The sequence below is a fragment of the Balearica regulorum genome, chromosome W (genome assembly GCF_011004875.1).
Source record: "Balearica regulorum gibbericeps isolate bBalReg1 chromosome W, bBalReg1.pri, whole genome shotgun sequence".
Classification (NCBI taxonomy): Eukaryota; Metazoa; Chordata; class Aves; order Gruiformes; family Gruidae; genus Balearica; species Balearica regulorum.
In genome coordinates, this window is record NC_046219.1 from 11,958,654 (window position 1) to 11,974,739 (window position 16,086).

At 48.0% G+C, this 16,086-nt stretch overlaps 1 protein-coding gene across 1 annotated transcript in view; it reads left to right on the top strand.

The window, feature by feature from the left end:
- The window catches only part of LOC142599143 (microtubule-associated protein 1B-like), a 122,483-nt gene that overhangs the window by 84,641 nt on the left and 21,756 nt on the right, over positions 1 to 16,086 (top strand). The window contains exon 4 of the mRNA XM_075738840.1: positions 15,576 to 15,716. Coding sequence (XP_075594955.1) covers positions 15,576 to 15,716 — 141 coding nt within the window. The remainder of the gene's footprint in view (positions 1 to 15,575; positions 15,717 to 16,086) is intronic.

Here is a 16,086-nt window from a genome sequence, read left to right on the forward strand (position 1 = left end):
TTCTGTCAGCTGCCAAATCACAGAATCACAGAACGGTAGAGGTTGGAAAGGACCTCTGGAGATCATCTAGTCCAACCCCCCTGCTAAAGCAGGATCACCTACAGCAGGTTGCACAGGATCACATCCAGGTGGGTTTTGAATATCTCCAGAGAAGGAGACTCCACAACCTCTCTGGGCAACCTGTTCCAGTGCTCTGTCACCCTCAGAGTAAAGAAGTTTTTCCTCATACTGAAATGGAACTTCCTGTGTTCCAGTTTGTGCCCATTGCCCCTTGTCCTGTCACTGGGCACCATTGAAAAGAATCTGGCCCCATCATCTTGACATCCACCCTTTAGATATTTAAAATTATTGAACAGATCCCCTCTCAGTTTTCTCTTCTCCAGGCTAAACAGGCCCAGCTCTCTCAGCCTTTCCTCATAGGAGAGATGCTCCAGTCCCCTCATCATCCTTGTAGCCACTGGAGTCTCTCCAGTAGTTCCCTGTCTTTCTTGAACTGGGGAGCCCAGAACTGGACACAGTACTCCAGATGTGGCCTCACCAGGGCAGAGTAGAGGAGGAGGATAACGTAAGTGTGCCTTAGCCTTCCTCTTTACATCCCTACATACTCTGACTACATTCTTATATTCCTCCCAAGTGGCCAGTCCCTTTTTCCACATTCTGTAAACTTCCTTCTTCCCTTTGAGTTTTTCCAGGAGCTCCTTGCTCATCCATGCAGGTCTCCTGCCTCCTTTGCTTGATTTCTTACTCTTCGGGATGCACCGATCTTGAGCTCAGAGGAAGTGGTGCTTGAATATTGACCAGCTCTCTTGGGCCCCCCTACCTTCTGGAGCCCTAACCCATGGGATTCTCCCAAGCAGGTCTTTGAAGAGGCCAAAGTTAGCTCTCCTGAAGTCCAGGGTTGTAATCCTACTTATTGCTCTGCTCCTTCCACACAGGATCCTGAACTCCACCATCTCATGGTCACTGCAGCCAAGGCTGCCCCCAACCTTCACATCCCCAACCAGTCCTTTGTTTGTTAGTACAAGGTCCAGCAGCACCCCTCTCCTCGTGGGGTCCTCCACCACCTGTGTCAAAATGTTATCGTCACTGCTCTGCAGGAACCTCCTGGACTGTGCGTGCCTGGCTGTGTTGCTTTTCCAGCAAATATCAGGGTGGTTCAAGTCCCCCATGAGGACCAGGGCCTGTGATTGTGAGGCTACTTCCATCTGTCTGTAGAAGGCCTCATTGACTTCCTCATCCTGATCAGGTGGCCTGTAGTAAACACCCACAACAGTGTCACCCATATTAGCCTGCCCCTTAATTCTTACCCATAAGTTCTTGACTCATTTTTCATCCACCCCTAGGTGGAGCTTGATACATTCCCAAATACGTTCCAAAAGAGAGAAGTCCAAACAAAACAAGTTTCTGAAAACCTCATGAGCAGTTCCTTTCTTAAGAAGATCCCACTCCATTGCTCTAACACTCCCGTGTCTGTACCATAAGTCTTGGTAACTGCTGATCTGCTTGGACTCTTGTCTCAGTTCACACTCTGGCTTTAACTCTGTTTTCACTGAGAACAAGTCTTGCTGTTCACTTTCTTCAAACAATTTGGGACTTCAACCAAGGGTAAAGCTGAACAGAATCATCACCTTGCAGTATTTATGTAGTGGTCTTGAAATCAGCAGACAAAATTCTTGTAGTCCCTCAGGAAGCCTTCATTATACCCAGATACAGAATTTATGTGTCTTTTGAAGTTCTTTCACATGTATCATACATTATGTTCTGTAATCTGCAAGCATTTATTTATTTATTTCCTGTCATAGCTTTCTAGCTCTGCGGAACCTATTTCACCATCAATTAAAAAAACAGATTGAAGGGGAATTATGTGACAACTGGATATCAGTGATTAACAAGTCAGGAAATAACTCTGCTGTTGGAAAACTTAGTAACTTTATACATAAGTTGGCAGACTGCCAAGAACTGCTGCCAGCACTGTGAGAAAAAATAGGAGAGGAAGCCAGATCATTTATGGTTTTAATACAACTAAACCAGACAAGATTTCAGCCACACATCAGCCAGGCAGCTGCACTTTTTACAGATTCACAGAGCGATAGGGGTTGGAAGGCACCTCTGGAGATCATTTAGTCCAACCCCCCTGCTCAAGCAGGATCACCTAGAGCAGGTTGCACAGGATTGCGTCCAGGCAGGTTTTGAATATCTCCAGAGAAGGAGACTCCACAGTCTCTCTGGGCAACCTGTTCCAGTGCTCGGTCACCCTCACAGTAAGGAAGTTTTTTTCTCATATTCAGATGGAACTTCCTGTATTCCAGTTTGTGCCCATTGCCCCTTGTCCTGTCGCTGGGCACCATAGAGAAGAGCCTGGCCCCATCATCTTGACATCCACCCTTTAGATATTTATAAGCATTAATAAGATCCCCTCTCAGTCTTCTCTAGGCTAAACAGACCCAGCTCTCTCAGCCTTTCCTCATTAAGAGAGATGCTTCAGTCCCCTAATCATCCTTGTAGCCCTCCGCTGGACTCTCTCCAGTAGTCCCCTGTCTGTCTTGAACTGGGGAGCCCAGAACTGGACACAGTACTGCAGATGTGGCCTCACCAGGGCAGAGTAGAGGGGGAGGATAATGTCCCTCGACCTGCTGGCCACGCCCTTCTTAATGCACCCCAGGATACCATTGGCCTTCTTGGCCACAAGGCCACATTGCTGGCTCATGGAGAGCTTGTTGTCCACCAGGACTCCCAGGTCCTTCTCTGCAGAGCTGCTTCCCAGCAGGTCAACCCCTAACCTGTACTGGTGCATGGGGTTATTCCTCCCTAGGTGGAGGACCCTACACTTGCCTTTGTTGAATTTCATTAGGCTCCTCTCCGCCCAACTCTCCAGGCTGTCCAGATCTTGCTGAATGGCAGCACAGCCTTCTCGTGTATTAGCCACTCCTCCCAGTTTTGTATCATCAGCAAACTTGCTGAGGATACACTCTGTCCCCTCGTCCAGGTCATTGATGAATGTGTTGAAGAAGACAGGACCCAGTACTGACCCCTGGGGCACACCACTAGCTACAGGCCTCCAACTAGACTCTGCATCACTTATCACAACCCTCTGGGCCCTGCCATTCAGCCAGTTCTCAAATCCTCTCACTGTCCACTCATCCAACCCACACTTCCTAAGCTTGCCTGTGAGGTTATTATGGGAGACAGTGTAAAAAGCCCTGCTGAAGTCAAGGTAGACAACATCCACTGCTCTCCCTGCATCCAGCCAGCCAGTCACGCCATCATAGAAGGCTATCAGATTGGTCAGGCATCATTTCCCTATTGGTGAATCCATGTTGACCACTCCCAATAACCTTCTTCTCCTCCACATGCTTAGAGATGACCCCCAGAACGAGCTGTTCCATCACCTTTCCAGGGATGGAGGCGAGGCTGACTGGCCTGTAGTTTCCTGGGTCCTCCTTCTTGGCCTTTCTGAAGACCGGAGTGACATTGGCTTTCCTCCAGTCCTCAGGCACCTCTCCTGTTCTCCATGACCTTTCAAAGATGATGGAGGGTGGCCTAGCAATAACATCTGCCAGCTCCCTCAGCACTCGTGGGTACATCCCATCAGGGCCCATGGATTTATGGGTGTCGAGTTTGCCTAAATGTTCTCCAACCCGATCCTCCTCAACCAAGGGAAGGTCTTTCTTTTGCAAGATTTTCTTTCCCCTACCTCCAGGGTCTGGGATTCCTGAGGGCCAGCCTTAGCAGTCAAGACTGAAGCAAAGGCGGCATTCAGTAACTCTGCCTTCTCTGTATCCTCTGTCACCAAGGCACCCACCTAATTTAGCAGTGGGGCCACATTTTCCCTAGTCTTTCTTTGGCTGCTGATGTATTTGAAAAAGCCCTCCTTGTTGTCCTTGACTTCCCTTGCCAGATTTAATTGCAAGTGGGCCTTAGCCTTCCTCGTTGCATCCCTACACACTCTGACTACATTCCTATATTCCTCCCAAGTGGCCAGTCCCTTTTTCACATTCTGTAAAGTTCTTTCTTCCCTTTGAGTTTTTCCAGGAGCTCCTTGCTCATCCATGCAGGTCTCCTGCCTCCTTTGCTTGATTTCCTACTCTTCGGGATGCATCGATCTTGAGCTCAGAGGAAGTGGTGCTTGAATATTGACCAGCTCTCTTGGGCCCCCCTACCTTCTGGAGCCCTAACCCATGGGATTCTCCCAAGCAGGTCTTTGAAGAGGCCAAAGTTAGCTCTCCTAAAGTCCAGGGTTGTAATCCTAGTTATTGCCCTGCTCCTTCCATGCAGGATCCCAAACTGCACCATCTCATGGTCACTGCAGCCAAGGCTGCCCCAACCTTCACATCCCCAACTAGTCCTTCTTTGTTTGTACAAGGTCCAGCAGCACCCCTCTCCTCGTGGGGTCCTCCACCACCTGTGTCAAAAAGTTTTCATCAGTGGTCTGCAGGAACCTCCTGGACTGTGCATGCCTGGCTGTGTTGTTTTTCCAGCAAATATCAGGGTGGTTCAAGTCCCCCATGAGAATCAGGGCCTGTGATCATGAGGCTACTTCTAGTGATCTGTAGAAGGCCTTGTCAACTTCCTTTTCCTGATCAGATGGCCTCCTTCCAAATATTCCCTTGCCTCTTCTAGACAGGTGAATCCCATCCCTCTCTAACAGGTTATAGTCATCAAAGTATGTCCCGTTGTTGTAAAAGCCAAAACCCTCATGACGCCACCAGCCACATAGCTAGGAGTTGATATGCATTATACATCTATTTCTGGCTGCCCCCTTTCCTCCAGCTGTTACAATGGAGGAAAAGATAATTTGGGTACCAATGTTTTTTACTTGTACCCCCAGGGCTTTATGGTATGAAATAAAAATGAATACACTTGATCCAGCAAGGATATTGCTGAATTTATAATCTATTAGTGCAATTTAATTAATGGAACTTTCTGCTGCTAAATTCAAGGCCACTGGAATGAATGAAGATGTGGTAGAGTTGGGATCTTATTTCACATAGATCCTCTTCAGTGGCTCTTTTCCACTTGTACTGAAAACATGAGTTGTTCAGCAGAGATTTAGGTGAAGCCTTCCTGTCTCAGTCTCCCTGGCATGAGCGGGAATTGTTTAGAAGAACTGATTGCTTAACAATTGTCCTCGTTTTGGCTAGGATAGAGTTAATTTTCACAAGGAGACAGGATAGGTGAGCCAAGCTGGCCAGGGAGCTATACCATACCATGTGACCTCATGCTCACCATAAAAGGGGACTAGTCAGGGAGGGGCGGCTCAGCGCGGCTCCCGAATGGTCTGAGTGTGTCCTGAGGGTCCAGTCAGTCAGTTGTCAGGTGAGTAAATTGCCTTGTGTTATCACCCATTGTGTATATTTTGTTATAAGTACCGTTCTAATTTCTCTCTCCCTTTGCTGTCCCAGTAAACTGTCCTTATCCCAACCCTCGAGGCTTTGCCTTTGTCTTCCCATTCTCCTCCCCATCCCGCTGGGGGAGGGGTGAGCGAGCAGCCACGTGGTGCTCAGCTGCCAACTGGGGCTAAACCACGACAGTCCTTTTTGGCGCCCAATGTGGCGCACGAAGGGTTGTGATAATGACAGATCTGACCCGAGCATGTTAAAAACAAAGTTGTGATAAATATTTATAATGTTATTTAAACAGTTGCTGGTCACAATGATGTTTTGTTTGGTCACGTGGCTGTGGTATGTAAACCCATACTTACTCTATGTAATCCCTGCCATGCTGTTTATCACCTCTGGGAGAGGGATTCAGATTCTCATTTTGTTTTACTGTGTGATATCGACTTATGATAACATCAGTGGTCATGAGCCTAAGCTGATATTTGTATGTGGCATTTCTGTCATGCCCATACCTTGGACAACATCTCTCAGAATTGTTTAATAATCAAACTCAAATGATGGGGGAGACAGCAGGGGGTAATTTGTCTCCCTTTTCCCTTTTGGCTGGTTACAACAGCTTCTGAGAATTTTGAATACACTTGAGACTTTCAAGCTAGCATGTTCCTACTGCTAGGTCTCCTGAATGTGTTTCAGGTCCTGTTCAGGGTTACAAAAAAGGGTTTTAAGAACACCACCCAGAGATCTTCCCCGAGGCTGAATAGTCAGGGCTGGCATGGCATGTGGGAGAGTATGGGCAGGTATCTAGAGACCTTCTCACCCGCAATGTTTCGGAGCTTCACTCCCGAACAGTTACAGGACCCTGACAAAGTGATAGAATATTTGAGAGGAAAATGCTGTGCCTATTCCAAGGAGGCACAACTTACTACATTGTGCTGGGCCCTGGCCGTGATCTCCCAAACACTGCTTGATAGTAGACAGCGCCATCCAGAGGGAGAGAGGGAATACAGACCGAACAGCACTGCAGCTACCCCAACCCCCCCAACAGACACTGCAGCTACTCAAACCGCAGTGACAGGCACTGCAGATGAGCCAAAAGATCAACCCATACTGGTATCAGTTTCCCCTATACACAAGAAGAAATATACAAAGAAATGAGTTCGTTTGGTGAAGGATAATGATGAACCAGGACCATCACAAGAACAGGAAGAAGAGCCAGAACCAGAGGTAATAACCTGATCCCTGTCCCTGAGTGAGCTGTGAGATATGAGAAAAAATTTCAGCTGCCATCCAGGGGAGCACATCATTACCTGGCTGCTCTGATGCTGGCATAATGGGGCCAGTAGCCTGGAATTAGAGGGTAGGGAGGCCAAGCAGCAGGTCTAGTGGAGGGTGTCCCTGCCCGCAGCAGGGTGGTTGGAACTAGATGATCTTTAAGGTCCCTTCCAACCCAAACCATTCTATGATTCTATGATTCTATGACACCAGTACACAGTGTACTTTAATGCCATCAAGCTATGAAGAGGCAGAACCCATCTATATTTCTGGAGTGACGGGGGGATCCCAACAGTTGACTCTGTTGGAGGCTGAAGTGAGTCTAACTGGGAATGAGTGGCAAAAGCACCTCATTGTGACTGGGCCAGAGGCTCCATTCATCCTGGGCATAGACTACCTCCGGAGAGGGTATTTCAAGGACCCAAAAGGGTACTGTTGGGCTTTTGGTATAGCTGCCTTGGAGATGGAGGAAATTGAACAGTTGTCTACTCTGCCCGGTCTCTCAGAGGACCCTTCTGTTGTGGGATTGCTGAGGGTCGAAGAGCAACAGGTGCCAATCGCTACCACAACTGTGCACTGGCAGCATTACTGCAGCAACTGAGACTCCCTGATTCCCATCCATTAGCTGATTCATGAACTGGAGGGTCAGGGAGTGATCAGCAGAACCCACTCACCCTTTAACAGTCCCATATGGCCAGTGCGGAAGTCCAATGGAGAGTGGAGGCTGACGGTAGACTGTCGTGGCCTGAATGAAGTCACACCGCCGATGAGTGCTGCCGTGCCAGACATGCTGGAACTTCAATATGAACTGGAGTCAAAGGCAGCCAAGTGGTACGCCACAATTGATATAGCTAATGCATTTTTCTCGATCCCTTTGGCAGCGGAGTGCAGGCCACAGTTTGCCTTCACTTGGAGGGGCGTCCAGTACACCTGGAATCGACTGCCCCAGGGGTGGAAACACAGCCCCACCATTTGCCATGGACTGATCCAGACTGCACTGGAAAAGGGTGAAGCCCCAGAGCACCTGCAATACATTGATGACATCATTGTATGGGGCAACTCAGCAGAGGAAGTTTCTGAGAAAGGGAAGAAAATAATCCAAATCCTGCTGCAGGCTGGCTTCACCATAAAGCAAAGTAAGGTGAAGGGGCCTGTGCAGGAAATCCAGTTTTTAGGAATAAGGTGGCATGATGGGCGGCGTCAGATCCCTATGGATATTATCAACAAAAGAGCAGCCATGTCCCCACCAACCAACAAAAAGGAGACACAGGCCTTCTTAGGTGTTGTGGGTTTCTGGCAAATGCACATTCCGAATTACAGTCTGATAGTAAGCCCTCTCTATCATGTAACCCAGAAAAAGAACAATTTTAAATGGGACCCTGAGCAATGACAAGCCTTTGAACAAATTAAACAAGAAATTGTTCATGCCGTAGCTCTTGGGCCAGTCCGGGCAGGACCAGATGTAATGCATGTGCTCTACACCACAGCTGGGGAGAATGGCCCTACCTGGAGTCTCTAGCAGAAAGCACCAGGGGAGACTCGAGTTCGACCCCTGGGGTTTCGGAGTCGGGGATATAGAGGATCCAAGGCCTGCTACACTCCCAACAGAAAAAGAGATATTGGCAGCCTATGAAGGGGTTCGAGCTGCTTCAGAAGGGATTGGTACTGAAGCACAGCTCCTCTTGGCACCCCGACTACCAGTGCTGGGCTGGATGTTCAAAGAGAGGGCCCCCTCTACACATCATGCGACCGATGCTATGTGGAGTAATTGGGTTGCGCTGATCACACAGCGGGCTCGAATAGGAAAACCCCAATTGCCCAGGAATTCTGGAAGTGATCATGGACTGGCCAGAAGGCAAAGATTTCAGAATGTTGCCAGAGGACAAGGTGACACGTGGTGAAGAGGCCCCACCGTATAATAAACTGACAGAAGATGAGAAGCCATATGCCCTCTTCACTGATGGGTCCTGTCGCATCATAGGAAAGCATCGGAGGTGGAAGGCTGCTCTATGGAGTCCTACACAGCGAGTCACAGAAGCTGCTGAAGGACAAGGTGAATGGAGCCAGTTTGCAGAGGTGAAAGACATCCAGCTGTATTTAGACATTGCTGAATGAGAAAAGTGGCCAACGCTGTACCTCTGTACTGACTCATGGATGGTGGGAAATGCCCTGTGGGAGTGGTTACAGCAGTGGAAGCGGAGCAACTGGCAACACAGAGGCAAACCCATCTGGGCTGCCCCATTGTGGCAAGATATTGCTGCCCGGCTAGAGAAGCTAGTTGTAAAGGTACGTCACGTAGATGCCCACGTACCCAAGAGTCAGGCCACTGAGGAACATCAGAACAACCAGCAGGTAGATCAGGCTGCCAAGATTGAAGTGGCCCAGGTGGATTTGGACTGGCAGCAAAGCTCGTTGGGCCCATGACACCTCAGGCCATCAAGGAAGAGATGTGACATATAGATGGGCCCATGATCGAGGGGTGGACTTGAGCATGGATGCCATCTCACAGGTCATCCATCAATGTGAAACATGTGCTGCAATCAAGCAAGCCAAGCGGGTAAAGCCTCTGTGGTATGGAGGACGATGGTTGAAATATAAACATGGGGAAGCATGGCAAATCGACTACATCACACTCCCACAAACCCGCCAAGGCAAGTGTTATGTTCTTACAATGGTGGAAGCAACCACTGGATGGCTGGAAACATATCCTGTGCCCCATGCCACTGCCCAGAACACTATTCTGGGTCTTGAAAAACAAGTCCTGTGGCAACATGGCACCCCAGAAAGAATTGAGTCAGACAATGGGACTCATTTTTGGAACAACCTCATAGACAGCTGGGCCAAAGAACATGGCATTGAGTGGGTCTATCACATCCCCTACCATGCAACAGCCCCTGGGAAAATCGAACGATACAATGGACTGCTAAAGACTACCCTGAGAGCAATGGGTGGTGGGACCCTCAAACACTGGGACACACATTTAGCAAAGGCCACCTGGTTTGTTAACTCTAGGGGGGCTACCAATCAAGCTGGCCCTTCCCAGTCAAAACTTTCACGTACTGTAGAAGGGCATAAAGTCCCCGTAATGCGCATGAAGACTATATTGGGGAAGACAGTTTGGGTTATCCCTGCTTCAGACAAAGGCAAGCCCATCGGCAGGATTCCTTTTGCTCAGGGAGCAGGGTGCTCTTGGTGGGTAATGAGAAAGGATGGGGAAGTCCAGTGTATACCTCAAGGGCATTTGAGTTTGGATGAGAATAGCCAATAAATGAAATTTTATGTTGTTAATTGCTAAATAACCTTGCCATTTTATGTCATTATTGATACAATTGCTATATGCTCTATCAATGGTATTACCATAAGAATCACCCAAATTAATGAAGGATGAACTTTCATGAAACTGAGAAAAGTGCCGTGATGATGGAACTAGAACTGACTTCAGCAACTGGCACCCAGCAACTTCCTTGAAAATCACATCTTCAACCCGCAGACCATGAGCATGGACCACACCAGATACACTAGCTGCAAGCTCTGGATGCAGCATGCAACAATCTAACAGCACACACAATGTCTCCTGCCCTGAGAGACTGTTATGACAGATGGAGCTCAAAGTCATGAACTAAATGAACTCAACGGACATTTTAGAGGGATAGTCCATAGACTAAGGGAATTATATCTGTGTATGATCTGGGCATGACGTAGATGGTATAGAAAAGGGGTTATTAATGTCCTGGTTTTGACTAGGATAGAGTTAATTTTCACAAGGAGGCAGGAAGGTTCGAAGGGGGAGGGGGATAACATCAGGCTTCCCAGTGACATGTTGTGGGATGATGTGCCCAGGTTGGAGGGACGGGGCGCTGGCGAGGGCCCTCGGCCTACTGCTCAGAGACGTGCTGGATGCACTGCAGCACGCTCGAAGCCTAGAGGAGACGAGCCAGGGGCTCCGGACGCAATGGGAACCAACAGGGAAACACTGGGAGAATATATCAAAAGAATTCCAGACACCCCAGCCAGTAAGTCAGCCTCATCAGGGGCACAACTGAAATGCCTCTACGCGAACACACGTAGCATGGGGAATAAACAAGAGGAGCTGGAGACGTGTGTGTGCCTGCAAGGCTATGACCTTATTGGCATTACAGAGACGTGGTGGGATAGCTCCTATGACTGGAGTGTTGGGATGGAAGAGTACAGGCTCTTTAGGAAGGACAGGCAGGGCAGATGAGGAGGGGGTGTTGCCCTCTATGTCAATGACCAGCTGGAGTGCATGGAGCTCCACCTGGGGATGGATGAGGAGCCCACTGAGAGCCTATGGGTCAGGATTAAAGGGAGGGCTGGGGCAGGAGACATCATAGTGGGGGTCTGCTACAGGCCACCTGACCAGGGGGACCGAGCAGATGAAGCCCTCTATAGGCAGATAGGAGCAGCCTCACGCTCACAAGCCCTGGTCCTTATGGGGGACTTCAACCACCCTAACATCTGTTGGAGGGACAACGCAGCAGGGAACAAGCAATCCAGGAGGTTCCTGGAATGTGTCGATGACAACTTTCTCCTCCAAGTGATAGAGGAGCCCACGAGGAGAGGTGCCATGCTGGACATTCTTCTCACCAATAAGGAGGGCCTGGTAGGGGATGTCAAGCTCAAGGGCAGCCTTGGCTGCAGTGACCATGAAATGGTGGAATTCAGGATCCTCAGGGCAGTGAAGGAGGGCACACAGCAAGCTCACTACCCTGGGCTTCAGGAGAGCAGACTTTGGCCTCTTCAGGGACCTGCTTGGTAGAATACCATGGGACAAAGCCCTGGAAGGAAGAGGGGCCCAAGAGAGCTGGCTAATATTCAAGGGTCCCCTCCTCCAAGCTCAGGAGCGATGCATCCCAACAAAGAGGAAGTCAAGCAAAACCACCAAGAGGCCCCCACGGATGAAGAAGGAGCTCCTGGGCAAAGTCAAACAAAAAAAGGAAGCCTTCAGAGGGTGGAAGCAAGGGCAGGTAGCCTGGGAGGAGTACAGAGAAACTGTCTGAGCAGCCGGGGATCAGGTTAGGAAAGCCAAAGCCCCGATAGGAATTAGTCTGGCCAGGGATGTCAAGGACAACAAGAAAAGCTTCTATAGGTATGTTAGTGATAAAAGGAGGACGAGGGAAAATGTGGGTCCCCTCCGGAATGAAACAGGTGACCTGGTTACCCAGGATATGGAGAAGGCTGAGGTACTCAACGACTTCTTTGCCTCAGTCTTCACTGGCAAATGCTTGAGCCACACTGGCCAGGTCACAGAAGGCAAAGGCAGGGACTGGGAGGAATGAACCTGAAGGTGCACAAGTCCATGGGACCTGATGAGATGCATCCGTGGGTCCTGAGGGAACTGGCGGATGAAGTGGCCAGGCCACTCTCCATCATATTTGAGAAGTCCTGGAAGTCTGGCGAAGTTCCCACTGACTGGAAGAGGGGGAACATAACCCCCATTTTTAAGAAGGGGAAAAAGGAAGACCCAGGGAACTACAGGCCGGTCAGTCTCACCTCCGTGCCTGGCAAGATCATGGAGCAGACCCTCCTGGGGACTATGCTCAGGCACATGGAAAATAAGGACGTGACTGGTGATAGCTAACATGGCTTCACTAGGGGCAAATCATGCCTGACAAACTTGGTGGCCTTCTATGATGGCGTTACAGCGTTGGTGGATAAGGGAAGAGCAACTGACGTCATCTACCTGGACTTGTGCAAGGCATTTGACACTGTCTCGCACAGCATCCTTCCCTCTAAGTTGGAGAGACATGGATTCGATGGATGGACCACGCGGTGGATAAGGAATTGGCTGGATGGTCGCACTCAAAGAGTTGTGGCCAACGGCTCAATGTCCAAGTGGAGACCAGTGACCAGTGGCATTCCTCAGGGGTCAGTCCTGGGACCGGCACTGTTCAGCATCTTTGTTGGCGACATGGACAGTGGGATCGAGTGCACCCTCAGCAAGTTTGCTGATGACACCAAGCTGTGTGGTCGACACGCTGGAGGGAAGGGATGCCATCCAGAGGGACCTTGAGAGGCTGGAGAGGTGGGCCCATGCAAACCGCATGAAGTTCAACAAGGCCAAGTGCAAGGTCCTGCACATGGGTCGGCGCAATCCCAAGCACAACTACAGGCTGGGCAGAGAATGGATTGAAAGCAGCCCTGAGGAGAAGAAGGACTTGGGGGTATTGATTGATGAAAAGCTCAACATGAGCCGGCAGTGTGCGCTTGCAGCCCCGAAAGCCAACCGTGTCCTGGGCTGCATCAAAACCAGCATGGCCAGCAGGTTGAGGGAGGTGATCCTGCCCCTCTACTCCTCTTTTGTGAGACCCCACCTGGAGTACTGCGTCCAGCTCTGGGGGCCCCAGTACAGGAGAGACATTGAGCTGTTGGAGTGAGTCCAGAGGAGGGCCACAAAGCTGATCAGAGGGCTGGAGCACCTCTCCTATGAGGACAGGCTGAGAGAGTTGGGATTATTCAGCCTGGAGAAAAGGCGGCTCTGGGGAGATCTAATTGCTGCTCACCAGTACCTGAAGGGGGCCTACAGGAAATCTGGAGAGGGACTGTTTATCAGGGAGTGTAGTGACAGGACAAGGGGTAATGGGTTTAAGCTGAAGGAGGGTCGATTTAGATTAGATGTTAGAAAGAAATTCTTCACTGTGAGGGTGGTGAGGTACTGGAACAGGTTGCAGGTCTAATGGAAGGTGTCCCTGCCCGTAGCAAGGGGGTTGGAACTAGATGATCTTTAAGGTCCCTTTTCAAGGTCCCTTCTAACCCAAACCATTCCGTGATTCTATTCTAGGATAGGTGAGCAAAGCTGACCAGAGGGCTATTCTATACCATGTGACATCATGCTCATCATAAAAGGGAGCTAGTCTGGGAGGGGCAGCTAGGCGTGGCTCCAGGTGGTCTAAGTGTAGGCTTGGATTGGTAAATTGCCTTGTGTTATCACCCATTATTTATAATCTCTTATAAGTACTGTTGTTGTTATTTCCCTCTCCCTTTGCTCTCCTAGTAAACTGTCCTTATCCTAACCCACGAGATTTACCTTTGTCTTCACATTCTCCTCCCCATCCCACCAGGGAGGGGTGAGTGAGCGGTCGCGTGGTGCTCAGCTGCGGCTGGAGATAAACCACGACAATAGTTTTGAAAGAATGGCTTGCTAGGACAGTTGAGGTGATTATGTTATCTGCGTGGAGATGGAGATTGGATGTAATATCTGCATGTGCAGTTGTTCCAGATGGACTCTGCTCATTTACTTTAATATGTGGATAGCCTTCTTCTGGAATCACTATTCTGGTTTAACTTAATTCCTCCTGAACAGAGGAATCAGTGCACTTGAAATTCATACCTTACCTTACTTTGAATTGATTTTTCACTTTTGTACAAGACTTTTGAAATATTTGCTGTATTGGGTCTGGCTGAGATGGAGTTAACTTTCCCCATAGCAGCCCTCATAGTGCTGTGCTTTGTATTGGCAGCTAGCAAGGTGTTAATAACAAACCAGTGTTTTGGCTACTGCCGAGCAGAGCTGGCACAGCATCAAGGCCCCCTAAAGGCCAGTAGAATGTGGATGGTCAAGAGACTGGGAGGGGACACAGCCAGGACAGCTGACCCAAACTGACCAAAGGCATATTCCATACCATATGACATTGTGCTCAGCAATAAAAGCTAAGAGAAAGGAGGCGGAGGCAGGGTATTCATTATTAAGGTGCTTGTCTTTCAAAGCAATCGTTACACCTACTGAGGCCCTGCTTCCCAGGAAGTGGCTGGACATTGCCTGCTGATAGGAAGTAGAGAATCAATCTTTTTTTGCTTTCCTTTGCTTCCGCACATGGCCTTTGCTTTTCTTTGTAAAACTGCTTGTATCTCAACCCATGAGTTTTTTATCTTACTTTCTCCCCCCTATCCTGCTGGGGGCGGGGAGTGAGAGAGAGGCATGGTGAACACCTGGCCACCACATTTGCAAAAAGTTCACTCGACAGTACAGAATCTTTCAAAGGTTTTGTTTAGTTTTGCTCTTCAATTTAAGTTGAATTCAGTCAACAGAAGTATACTGAATATATGGATTTTTCTTAGCATGCAAGTAAATCTTCTCCTGGGGTGGAAACTGGAACTATTACTAGCTATAGTGAGAGTCAAGTAATTAACGAGGATCTAGTTTAAAATAGTTAACAGTTATTTCAAAATGTAGAAGTTTATTTCTCAGTAGCAAGTTCCTTTGACCCATCAGGCAGCTACATAATTTATTACTGTGTTTTGAAAAAGGTCTTGGGTTGGCACACTTAAAAAAGTTATAATGTCCATAGTTAGTGACATCATGAGATGTAAATGGTACATGTGACTGTATCTGAGTGCTTGATTATGATTATGGTGAAACAGAAACATCCTTTAACTTTGTAGATGATCCAAGTTACAATAGAATGACAGTCTAAAAATGCCACTTTCACATGTGATCTGTGGCTGTTACTTTTTAGTGACATTTTTGCAACTGAATGGCAAGTAACGCTGTACACTGGGAAAAGAAGATCGGCCTTCCAAAAACAGTCTGACACATGTAGTTGTCCTGCATTAGCATGTGGCACACAGTTGCTCAAGGCTGTCCTGACACAGTGCTATTAAAATTCAATAAGAGTTATACAAGAAATGTATATACATTGAAAATATTATTTTTTTCATTCAAATTTTGTTCTCTTCTGCTCCTTGCTCTTTTTTCATCCATGTCATTAGTTTGATTTATTCATCAGACTTTCTCTGTAATCACTTCTTGTGCCTGCTTTTTTCCCTTTTGCTTTTTTCTTCTTGCCTTTTGTAAACAGCACTATAACTTGAAAATGTTTCCACAGTCCTGGGAGACTCTGGTGCAAAATATGTTTTAAATTAGATGAGGTAAACTGTATGTTCTCAGAGGAAGGTACAAACATGTGGTAACTCCCATTACTGATGTTTTTCTCTCCTTCACTCTAGGTGCGCTTAATGATCACAGATGCTGCAAGACACAAGCTCCTTGTACTAACTGGACAGTGCTTTGAAAACACAGGAGAACTCATTCTTCAGTCAGGGACCTTCTCCTTCCAGAACTTCATTGAGATCTTCACGGATCAAGAGGTGTGTTCATAAAAGTGTCTTCCATGTTATTGTCATGTAATGGCACAGGTTTTTAGAAGACTAAAAATGGCCCTTTGTGTTGTTAGAGTTAGCATTGGCTAGTTAATGCTGATGCTCTTTACTCTTCATTATAGGCTTTCTTTCAAGGCATTTGTTTAATTTACTTTAGTTTTGATGTAAATTGCTTAATAAAGGAATTAATTACATTTTAATTTGGGGAATTAAATTGTAACTTCAAGAAACAGAAAACTGAGGAACATTTTGACAATGGAAGGAGATAGTGTTGTGTTTAAAATATACAGCTTGTTTATCTAAGGTGCATAGACAAAGCAGTCAAATTGAATTTGACACCCGGTTCTTGCCTGGTGAC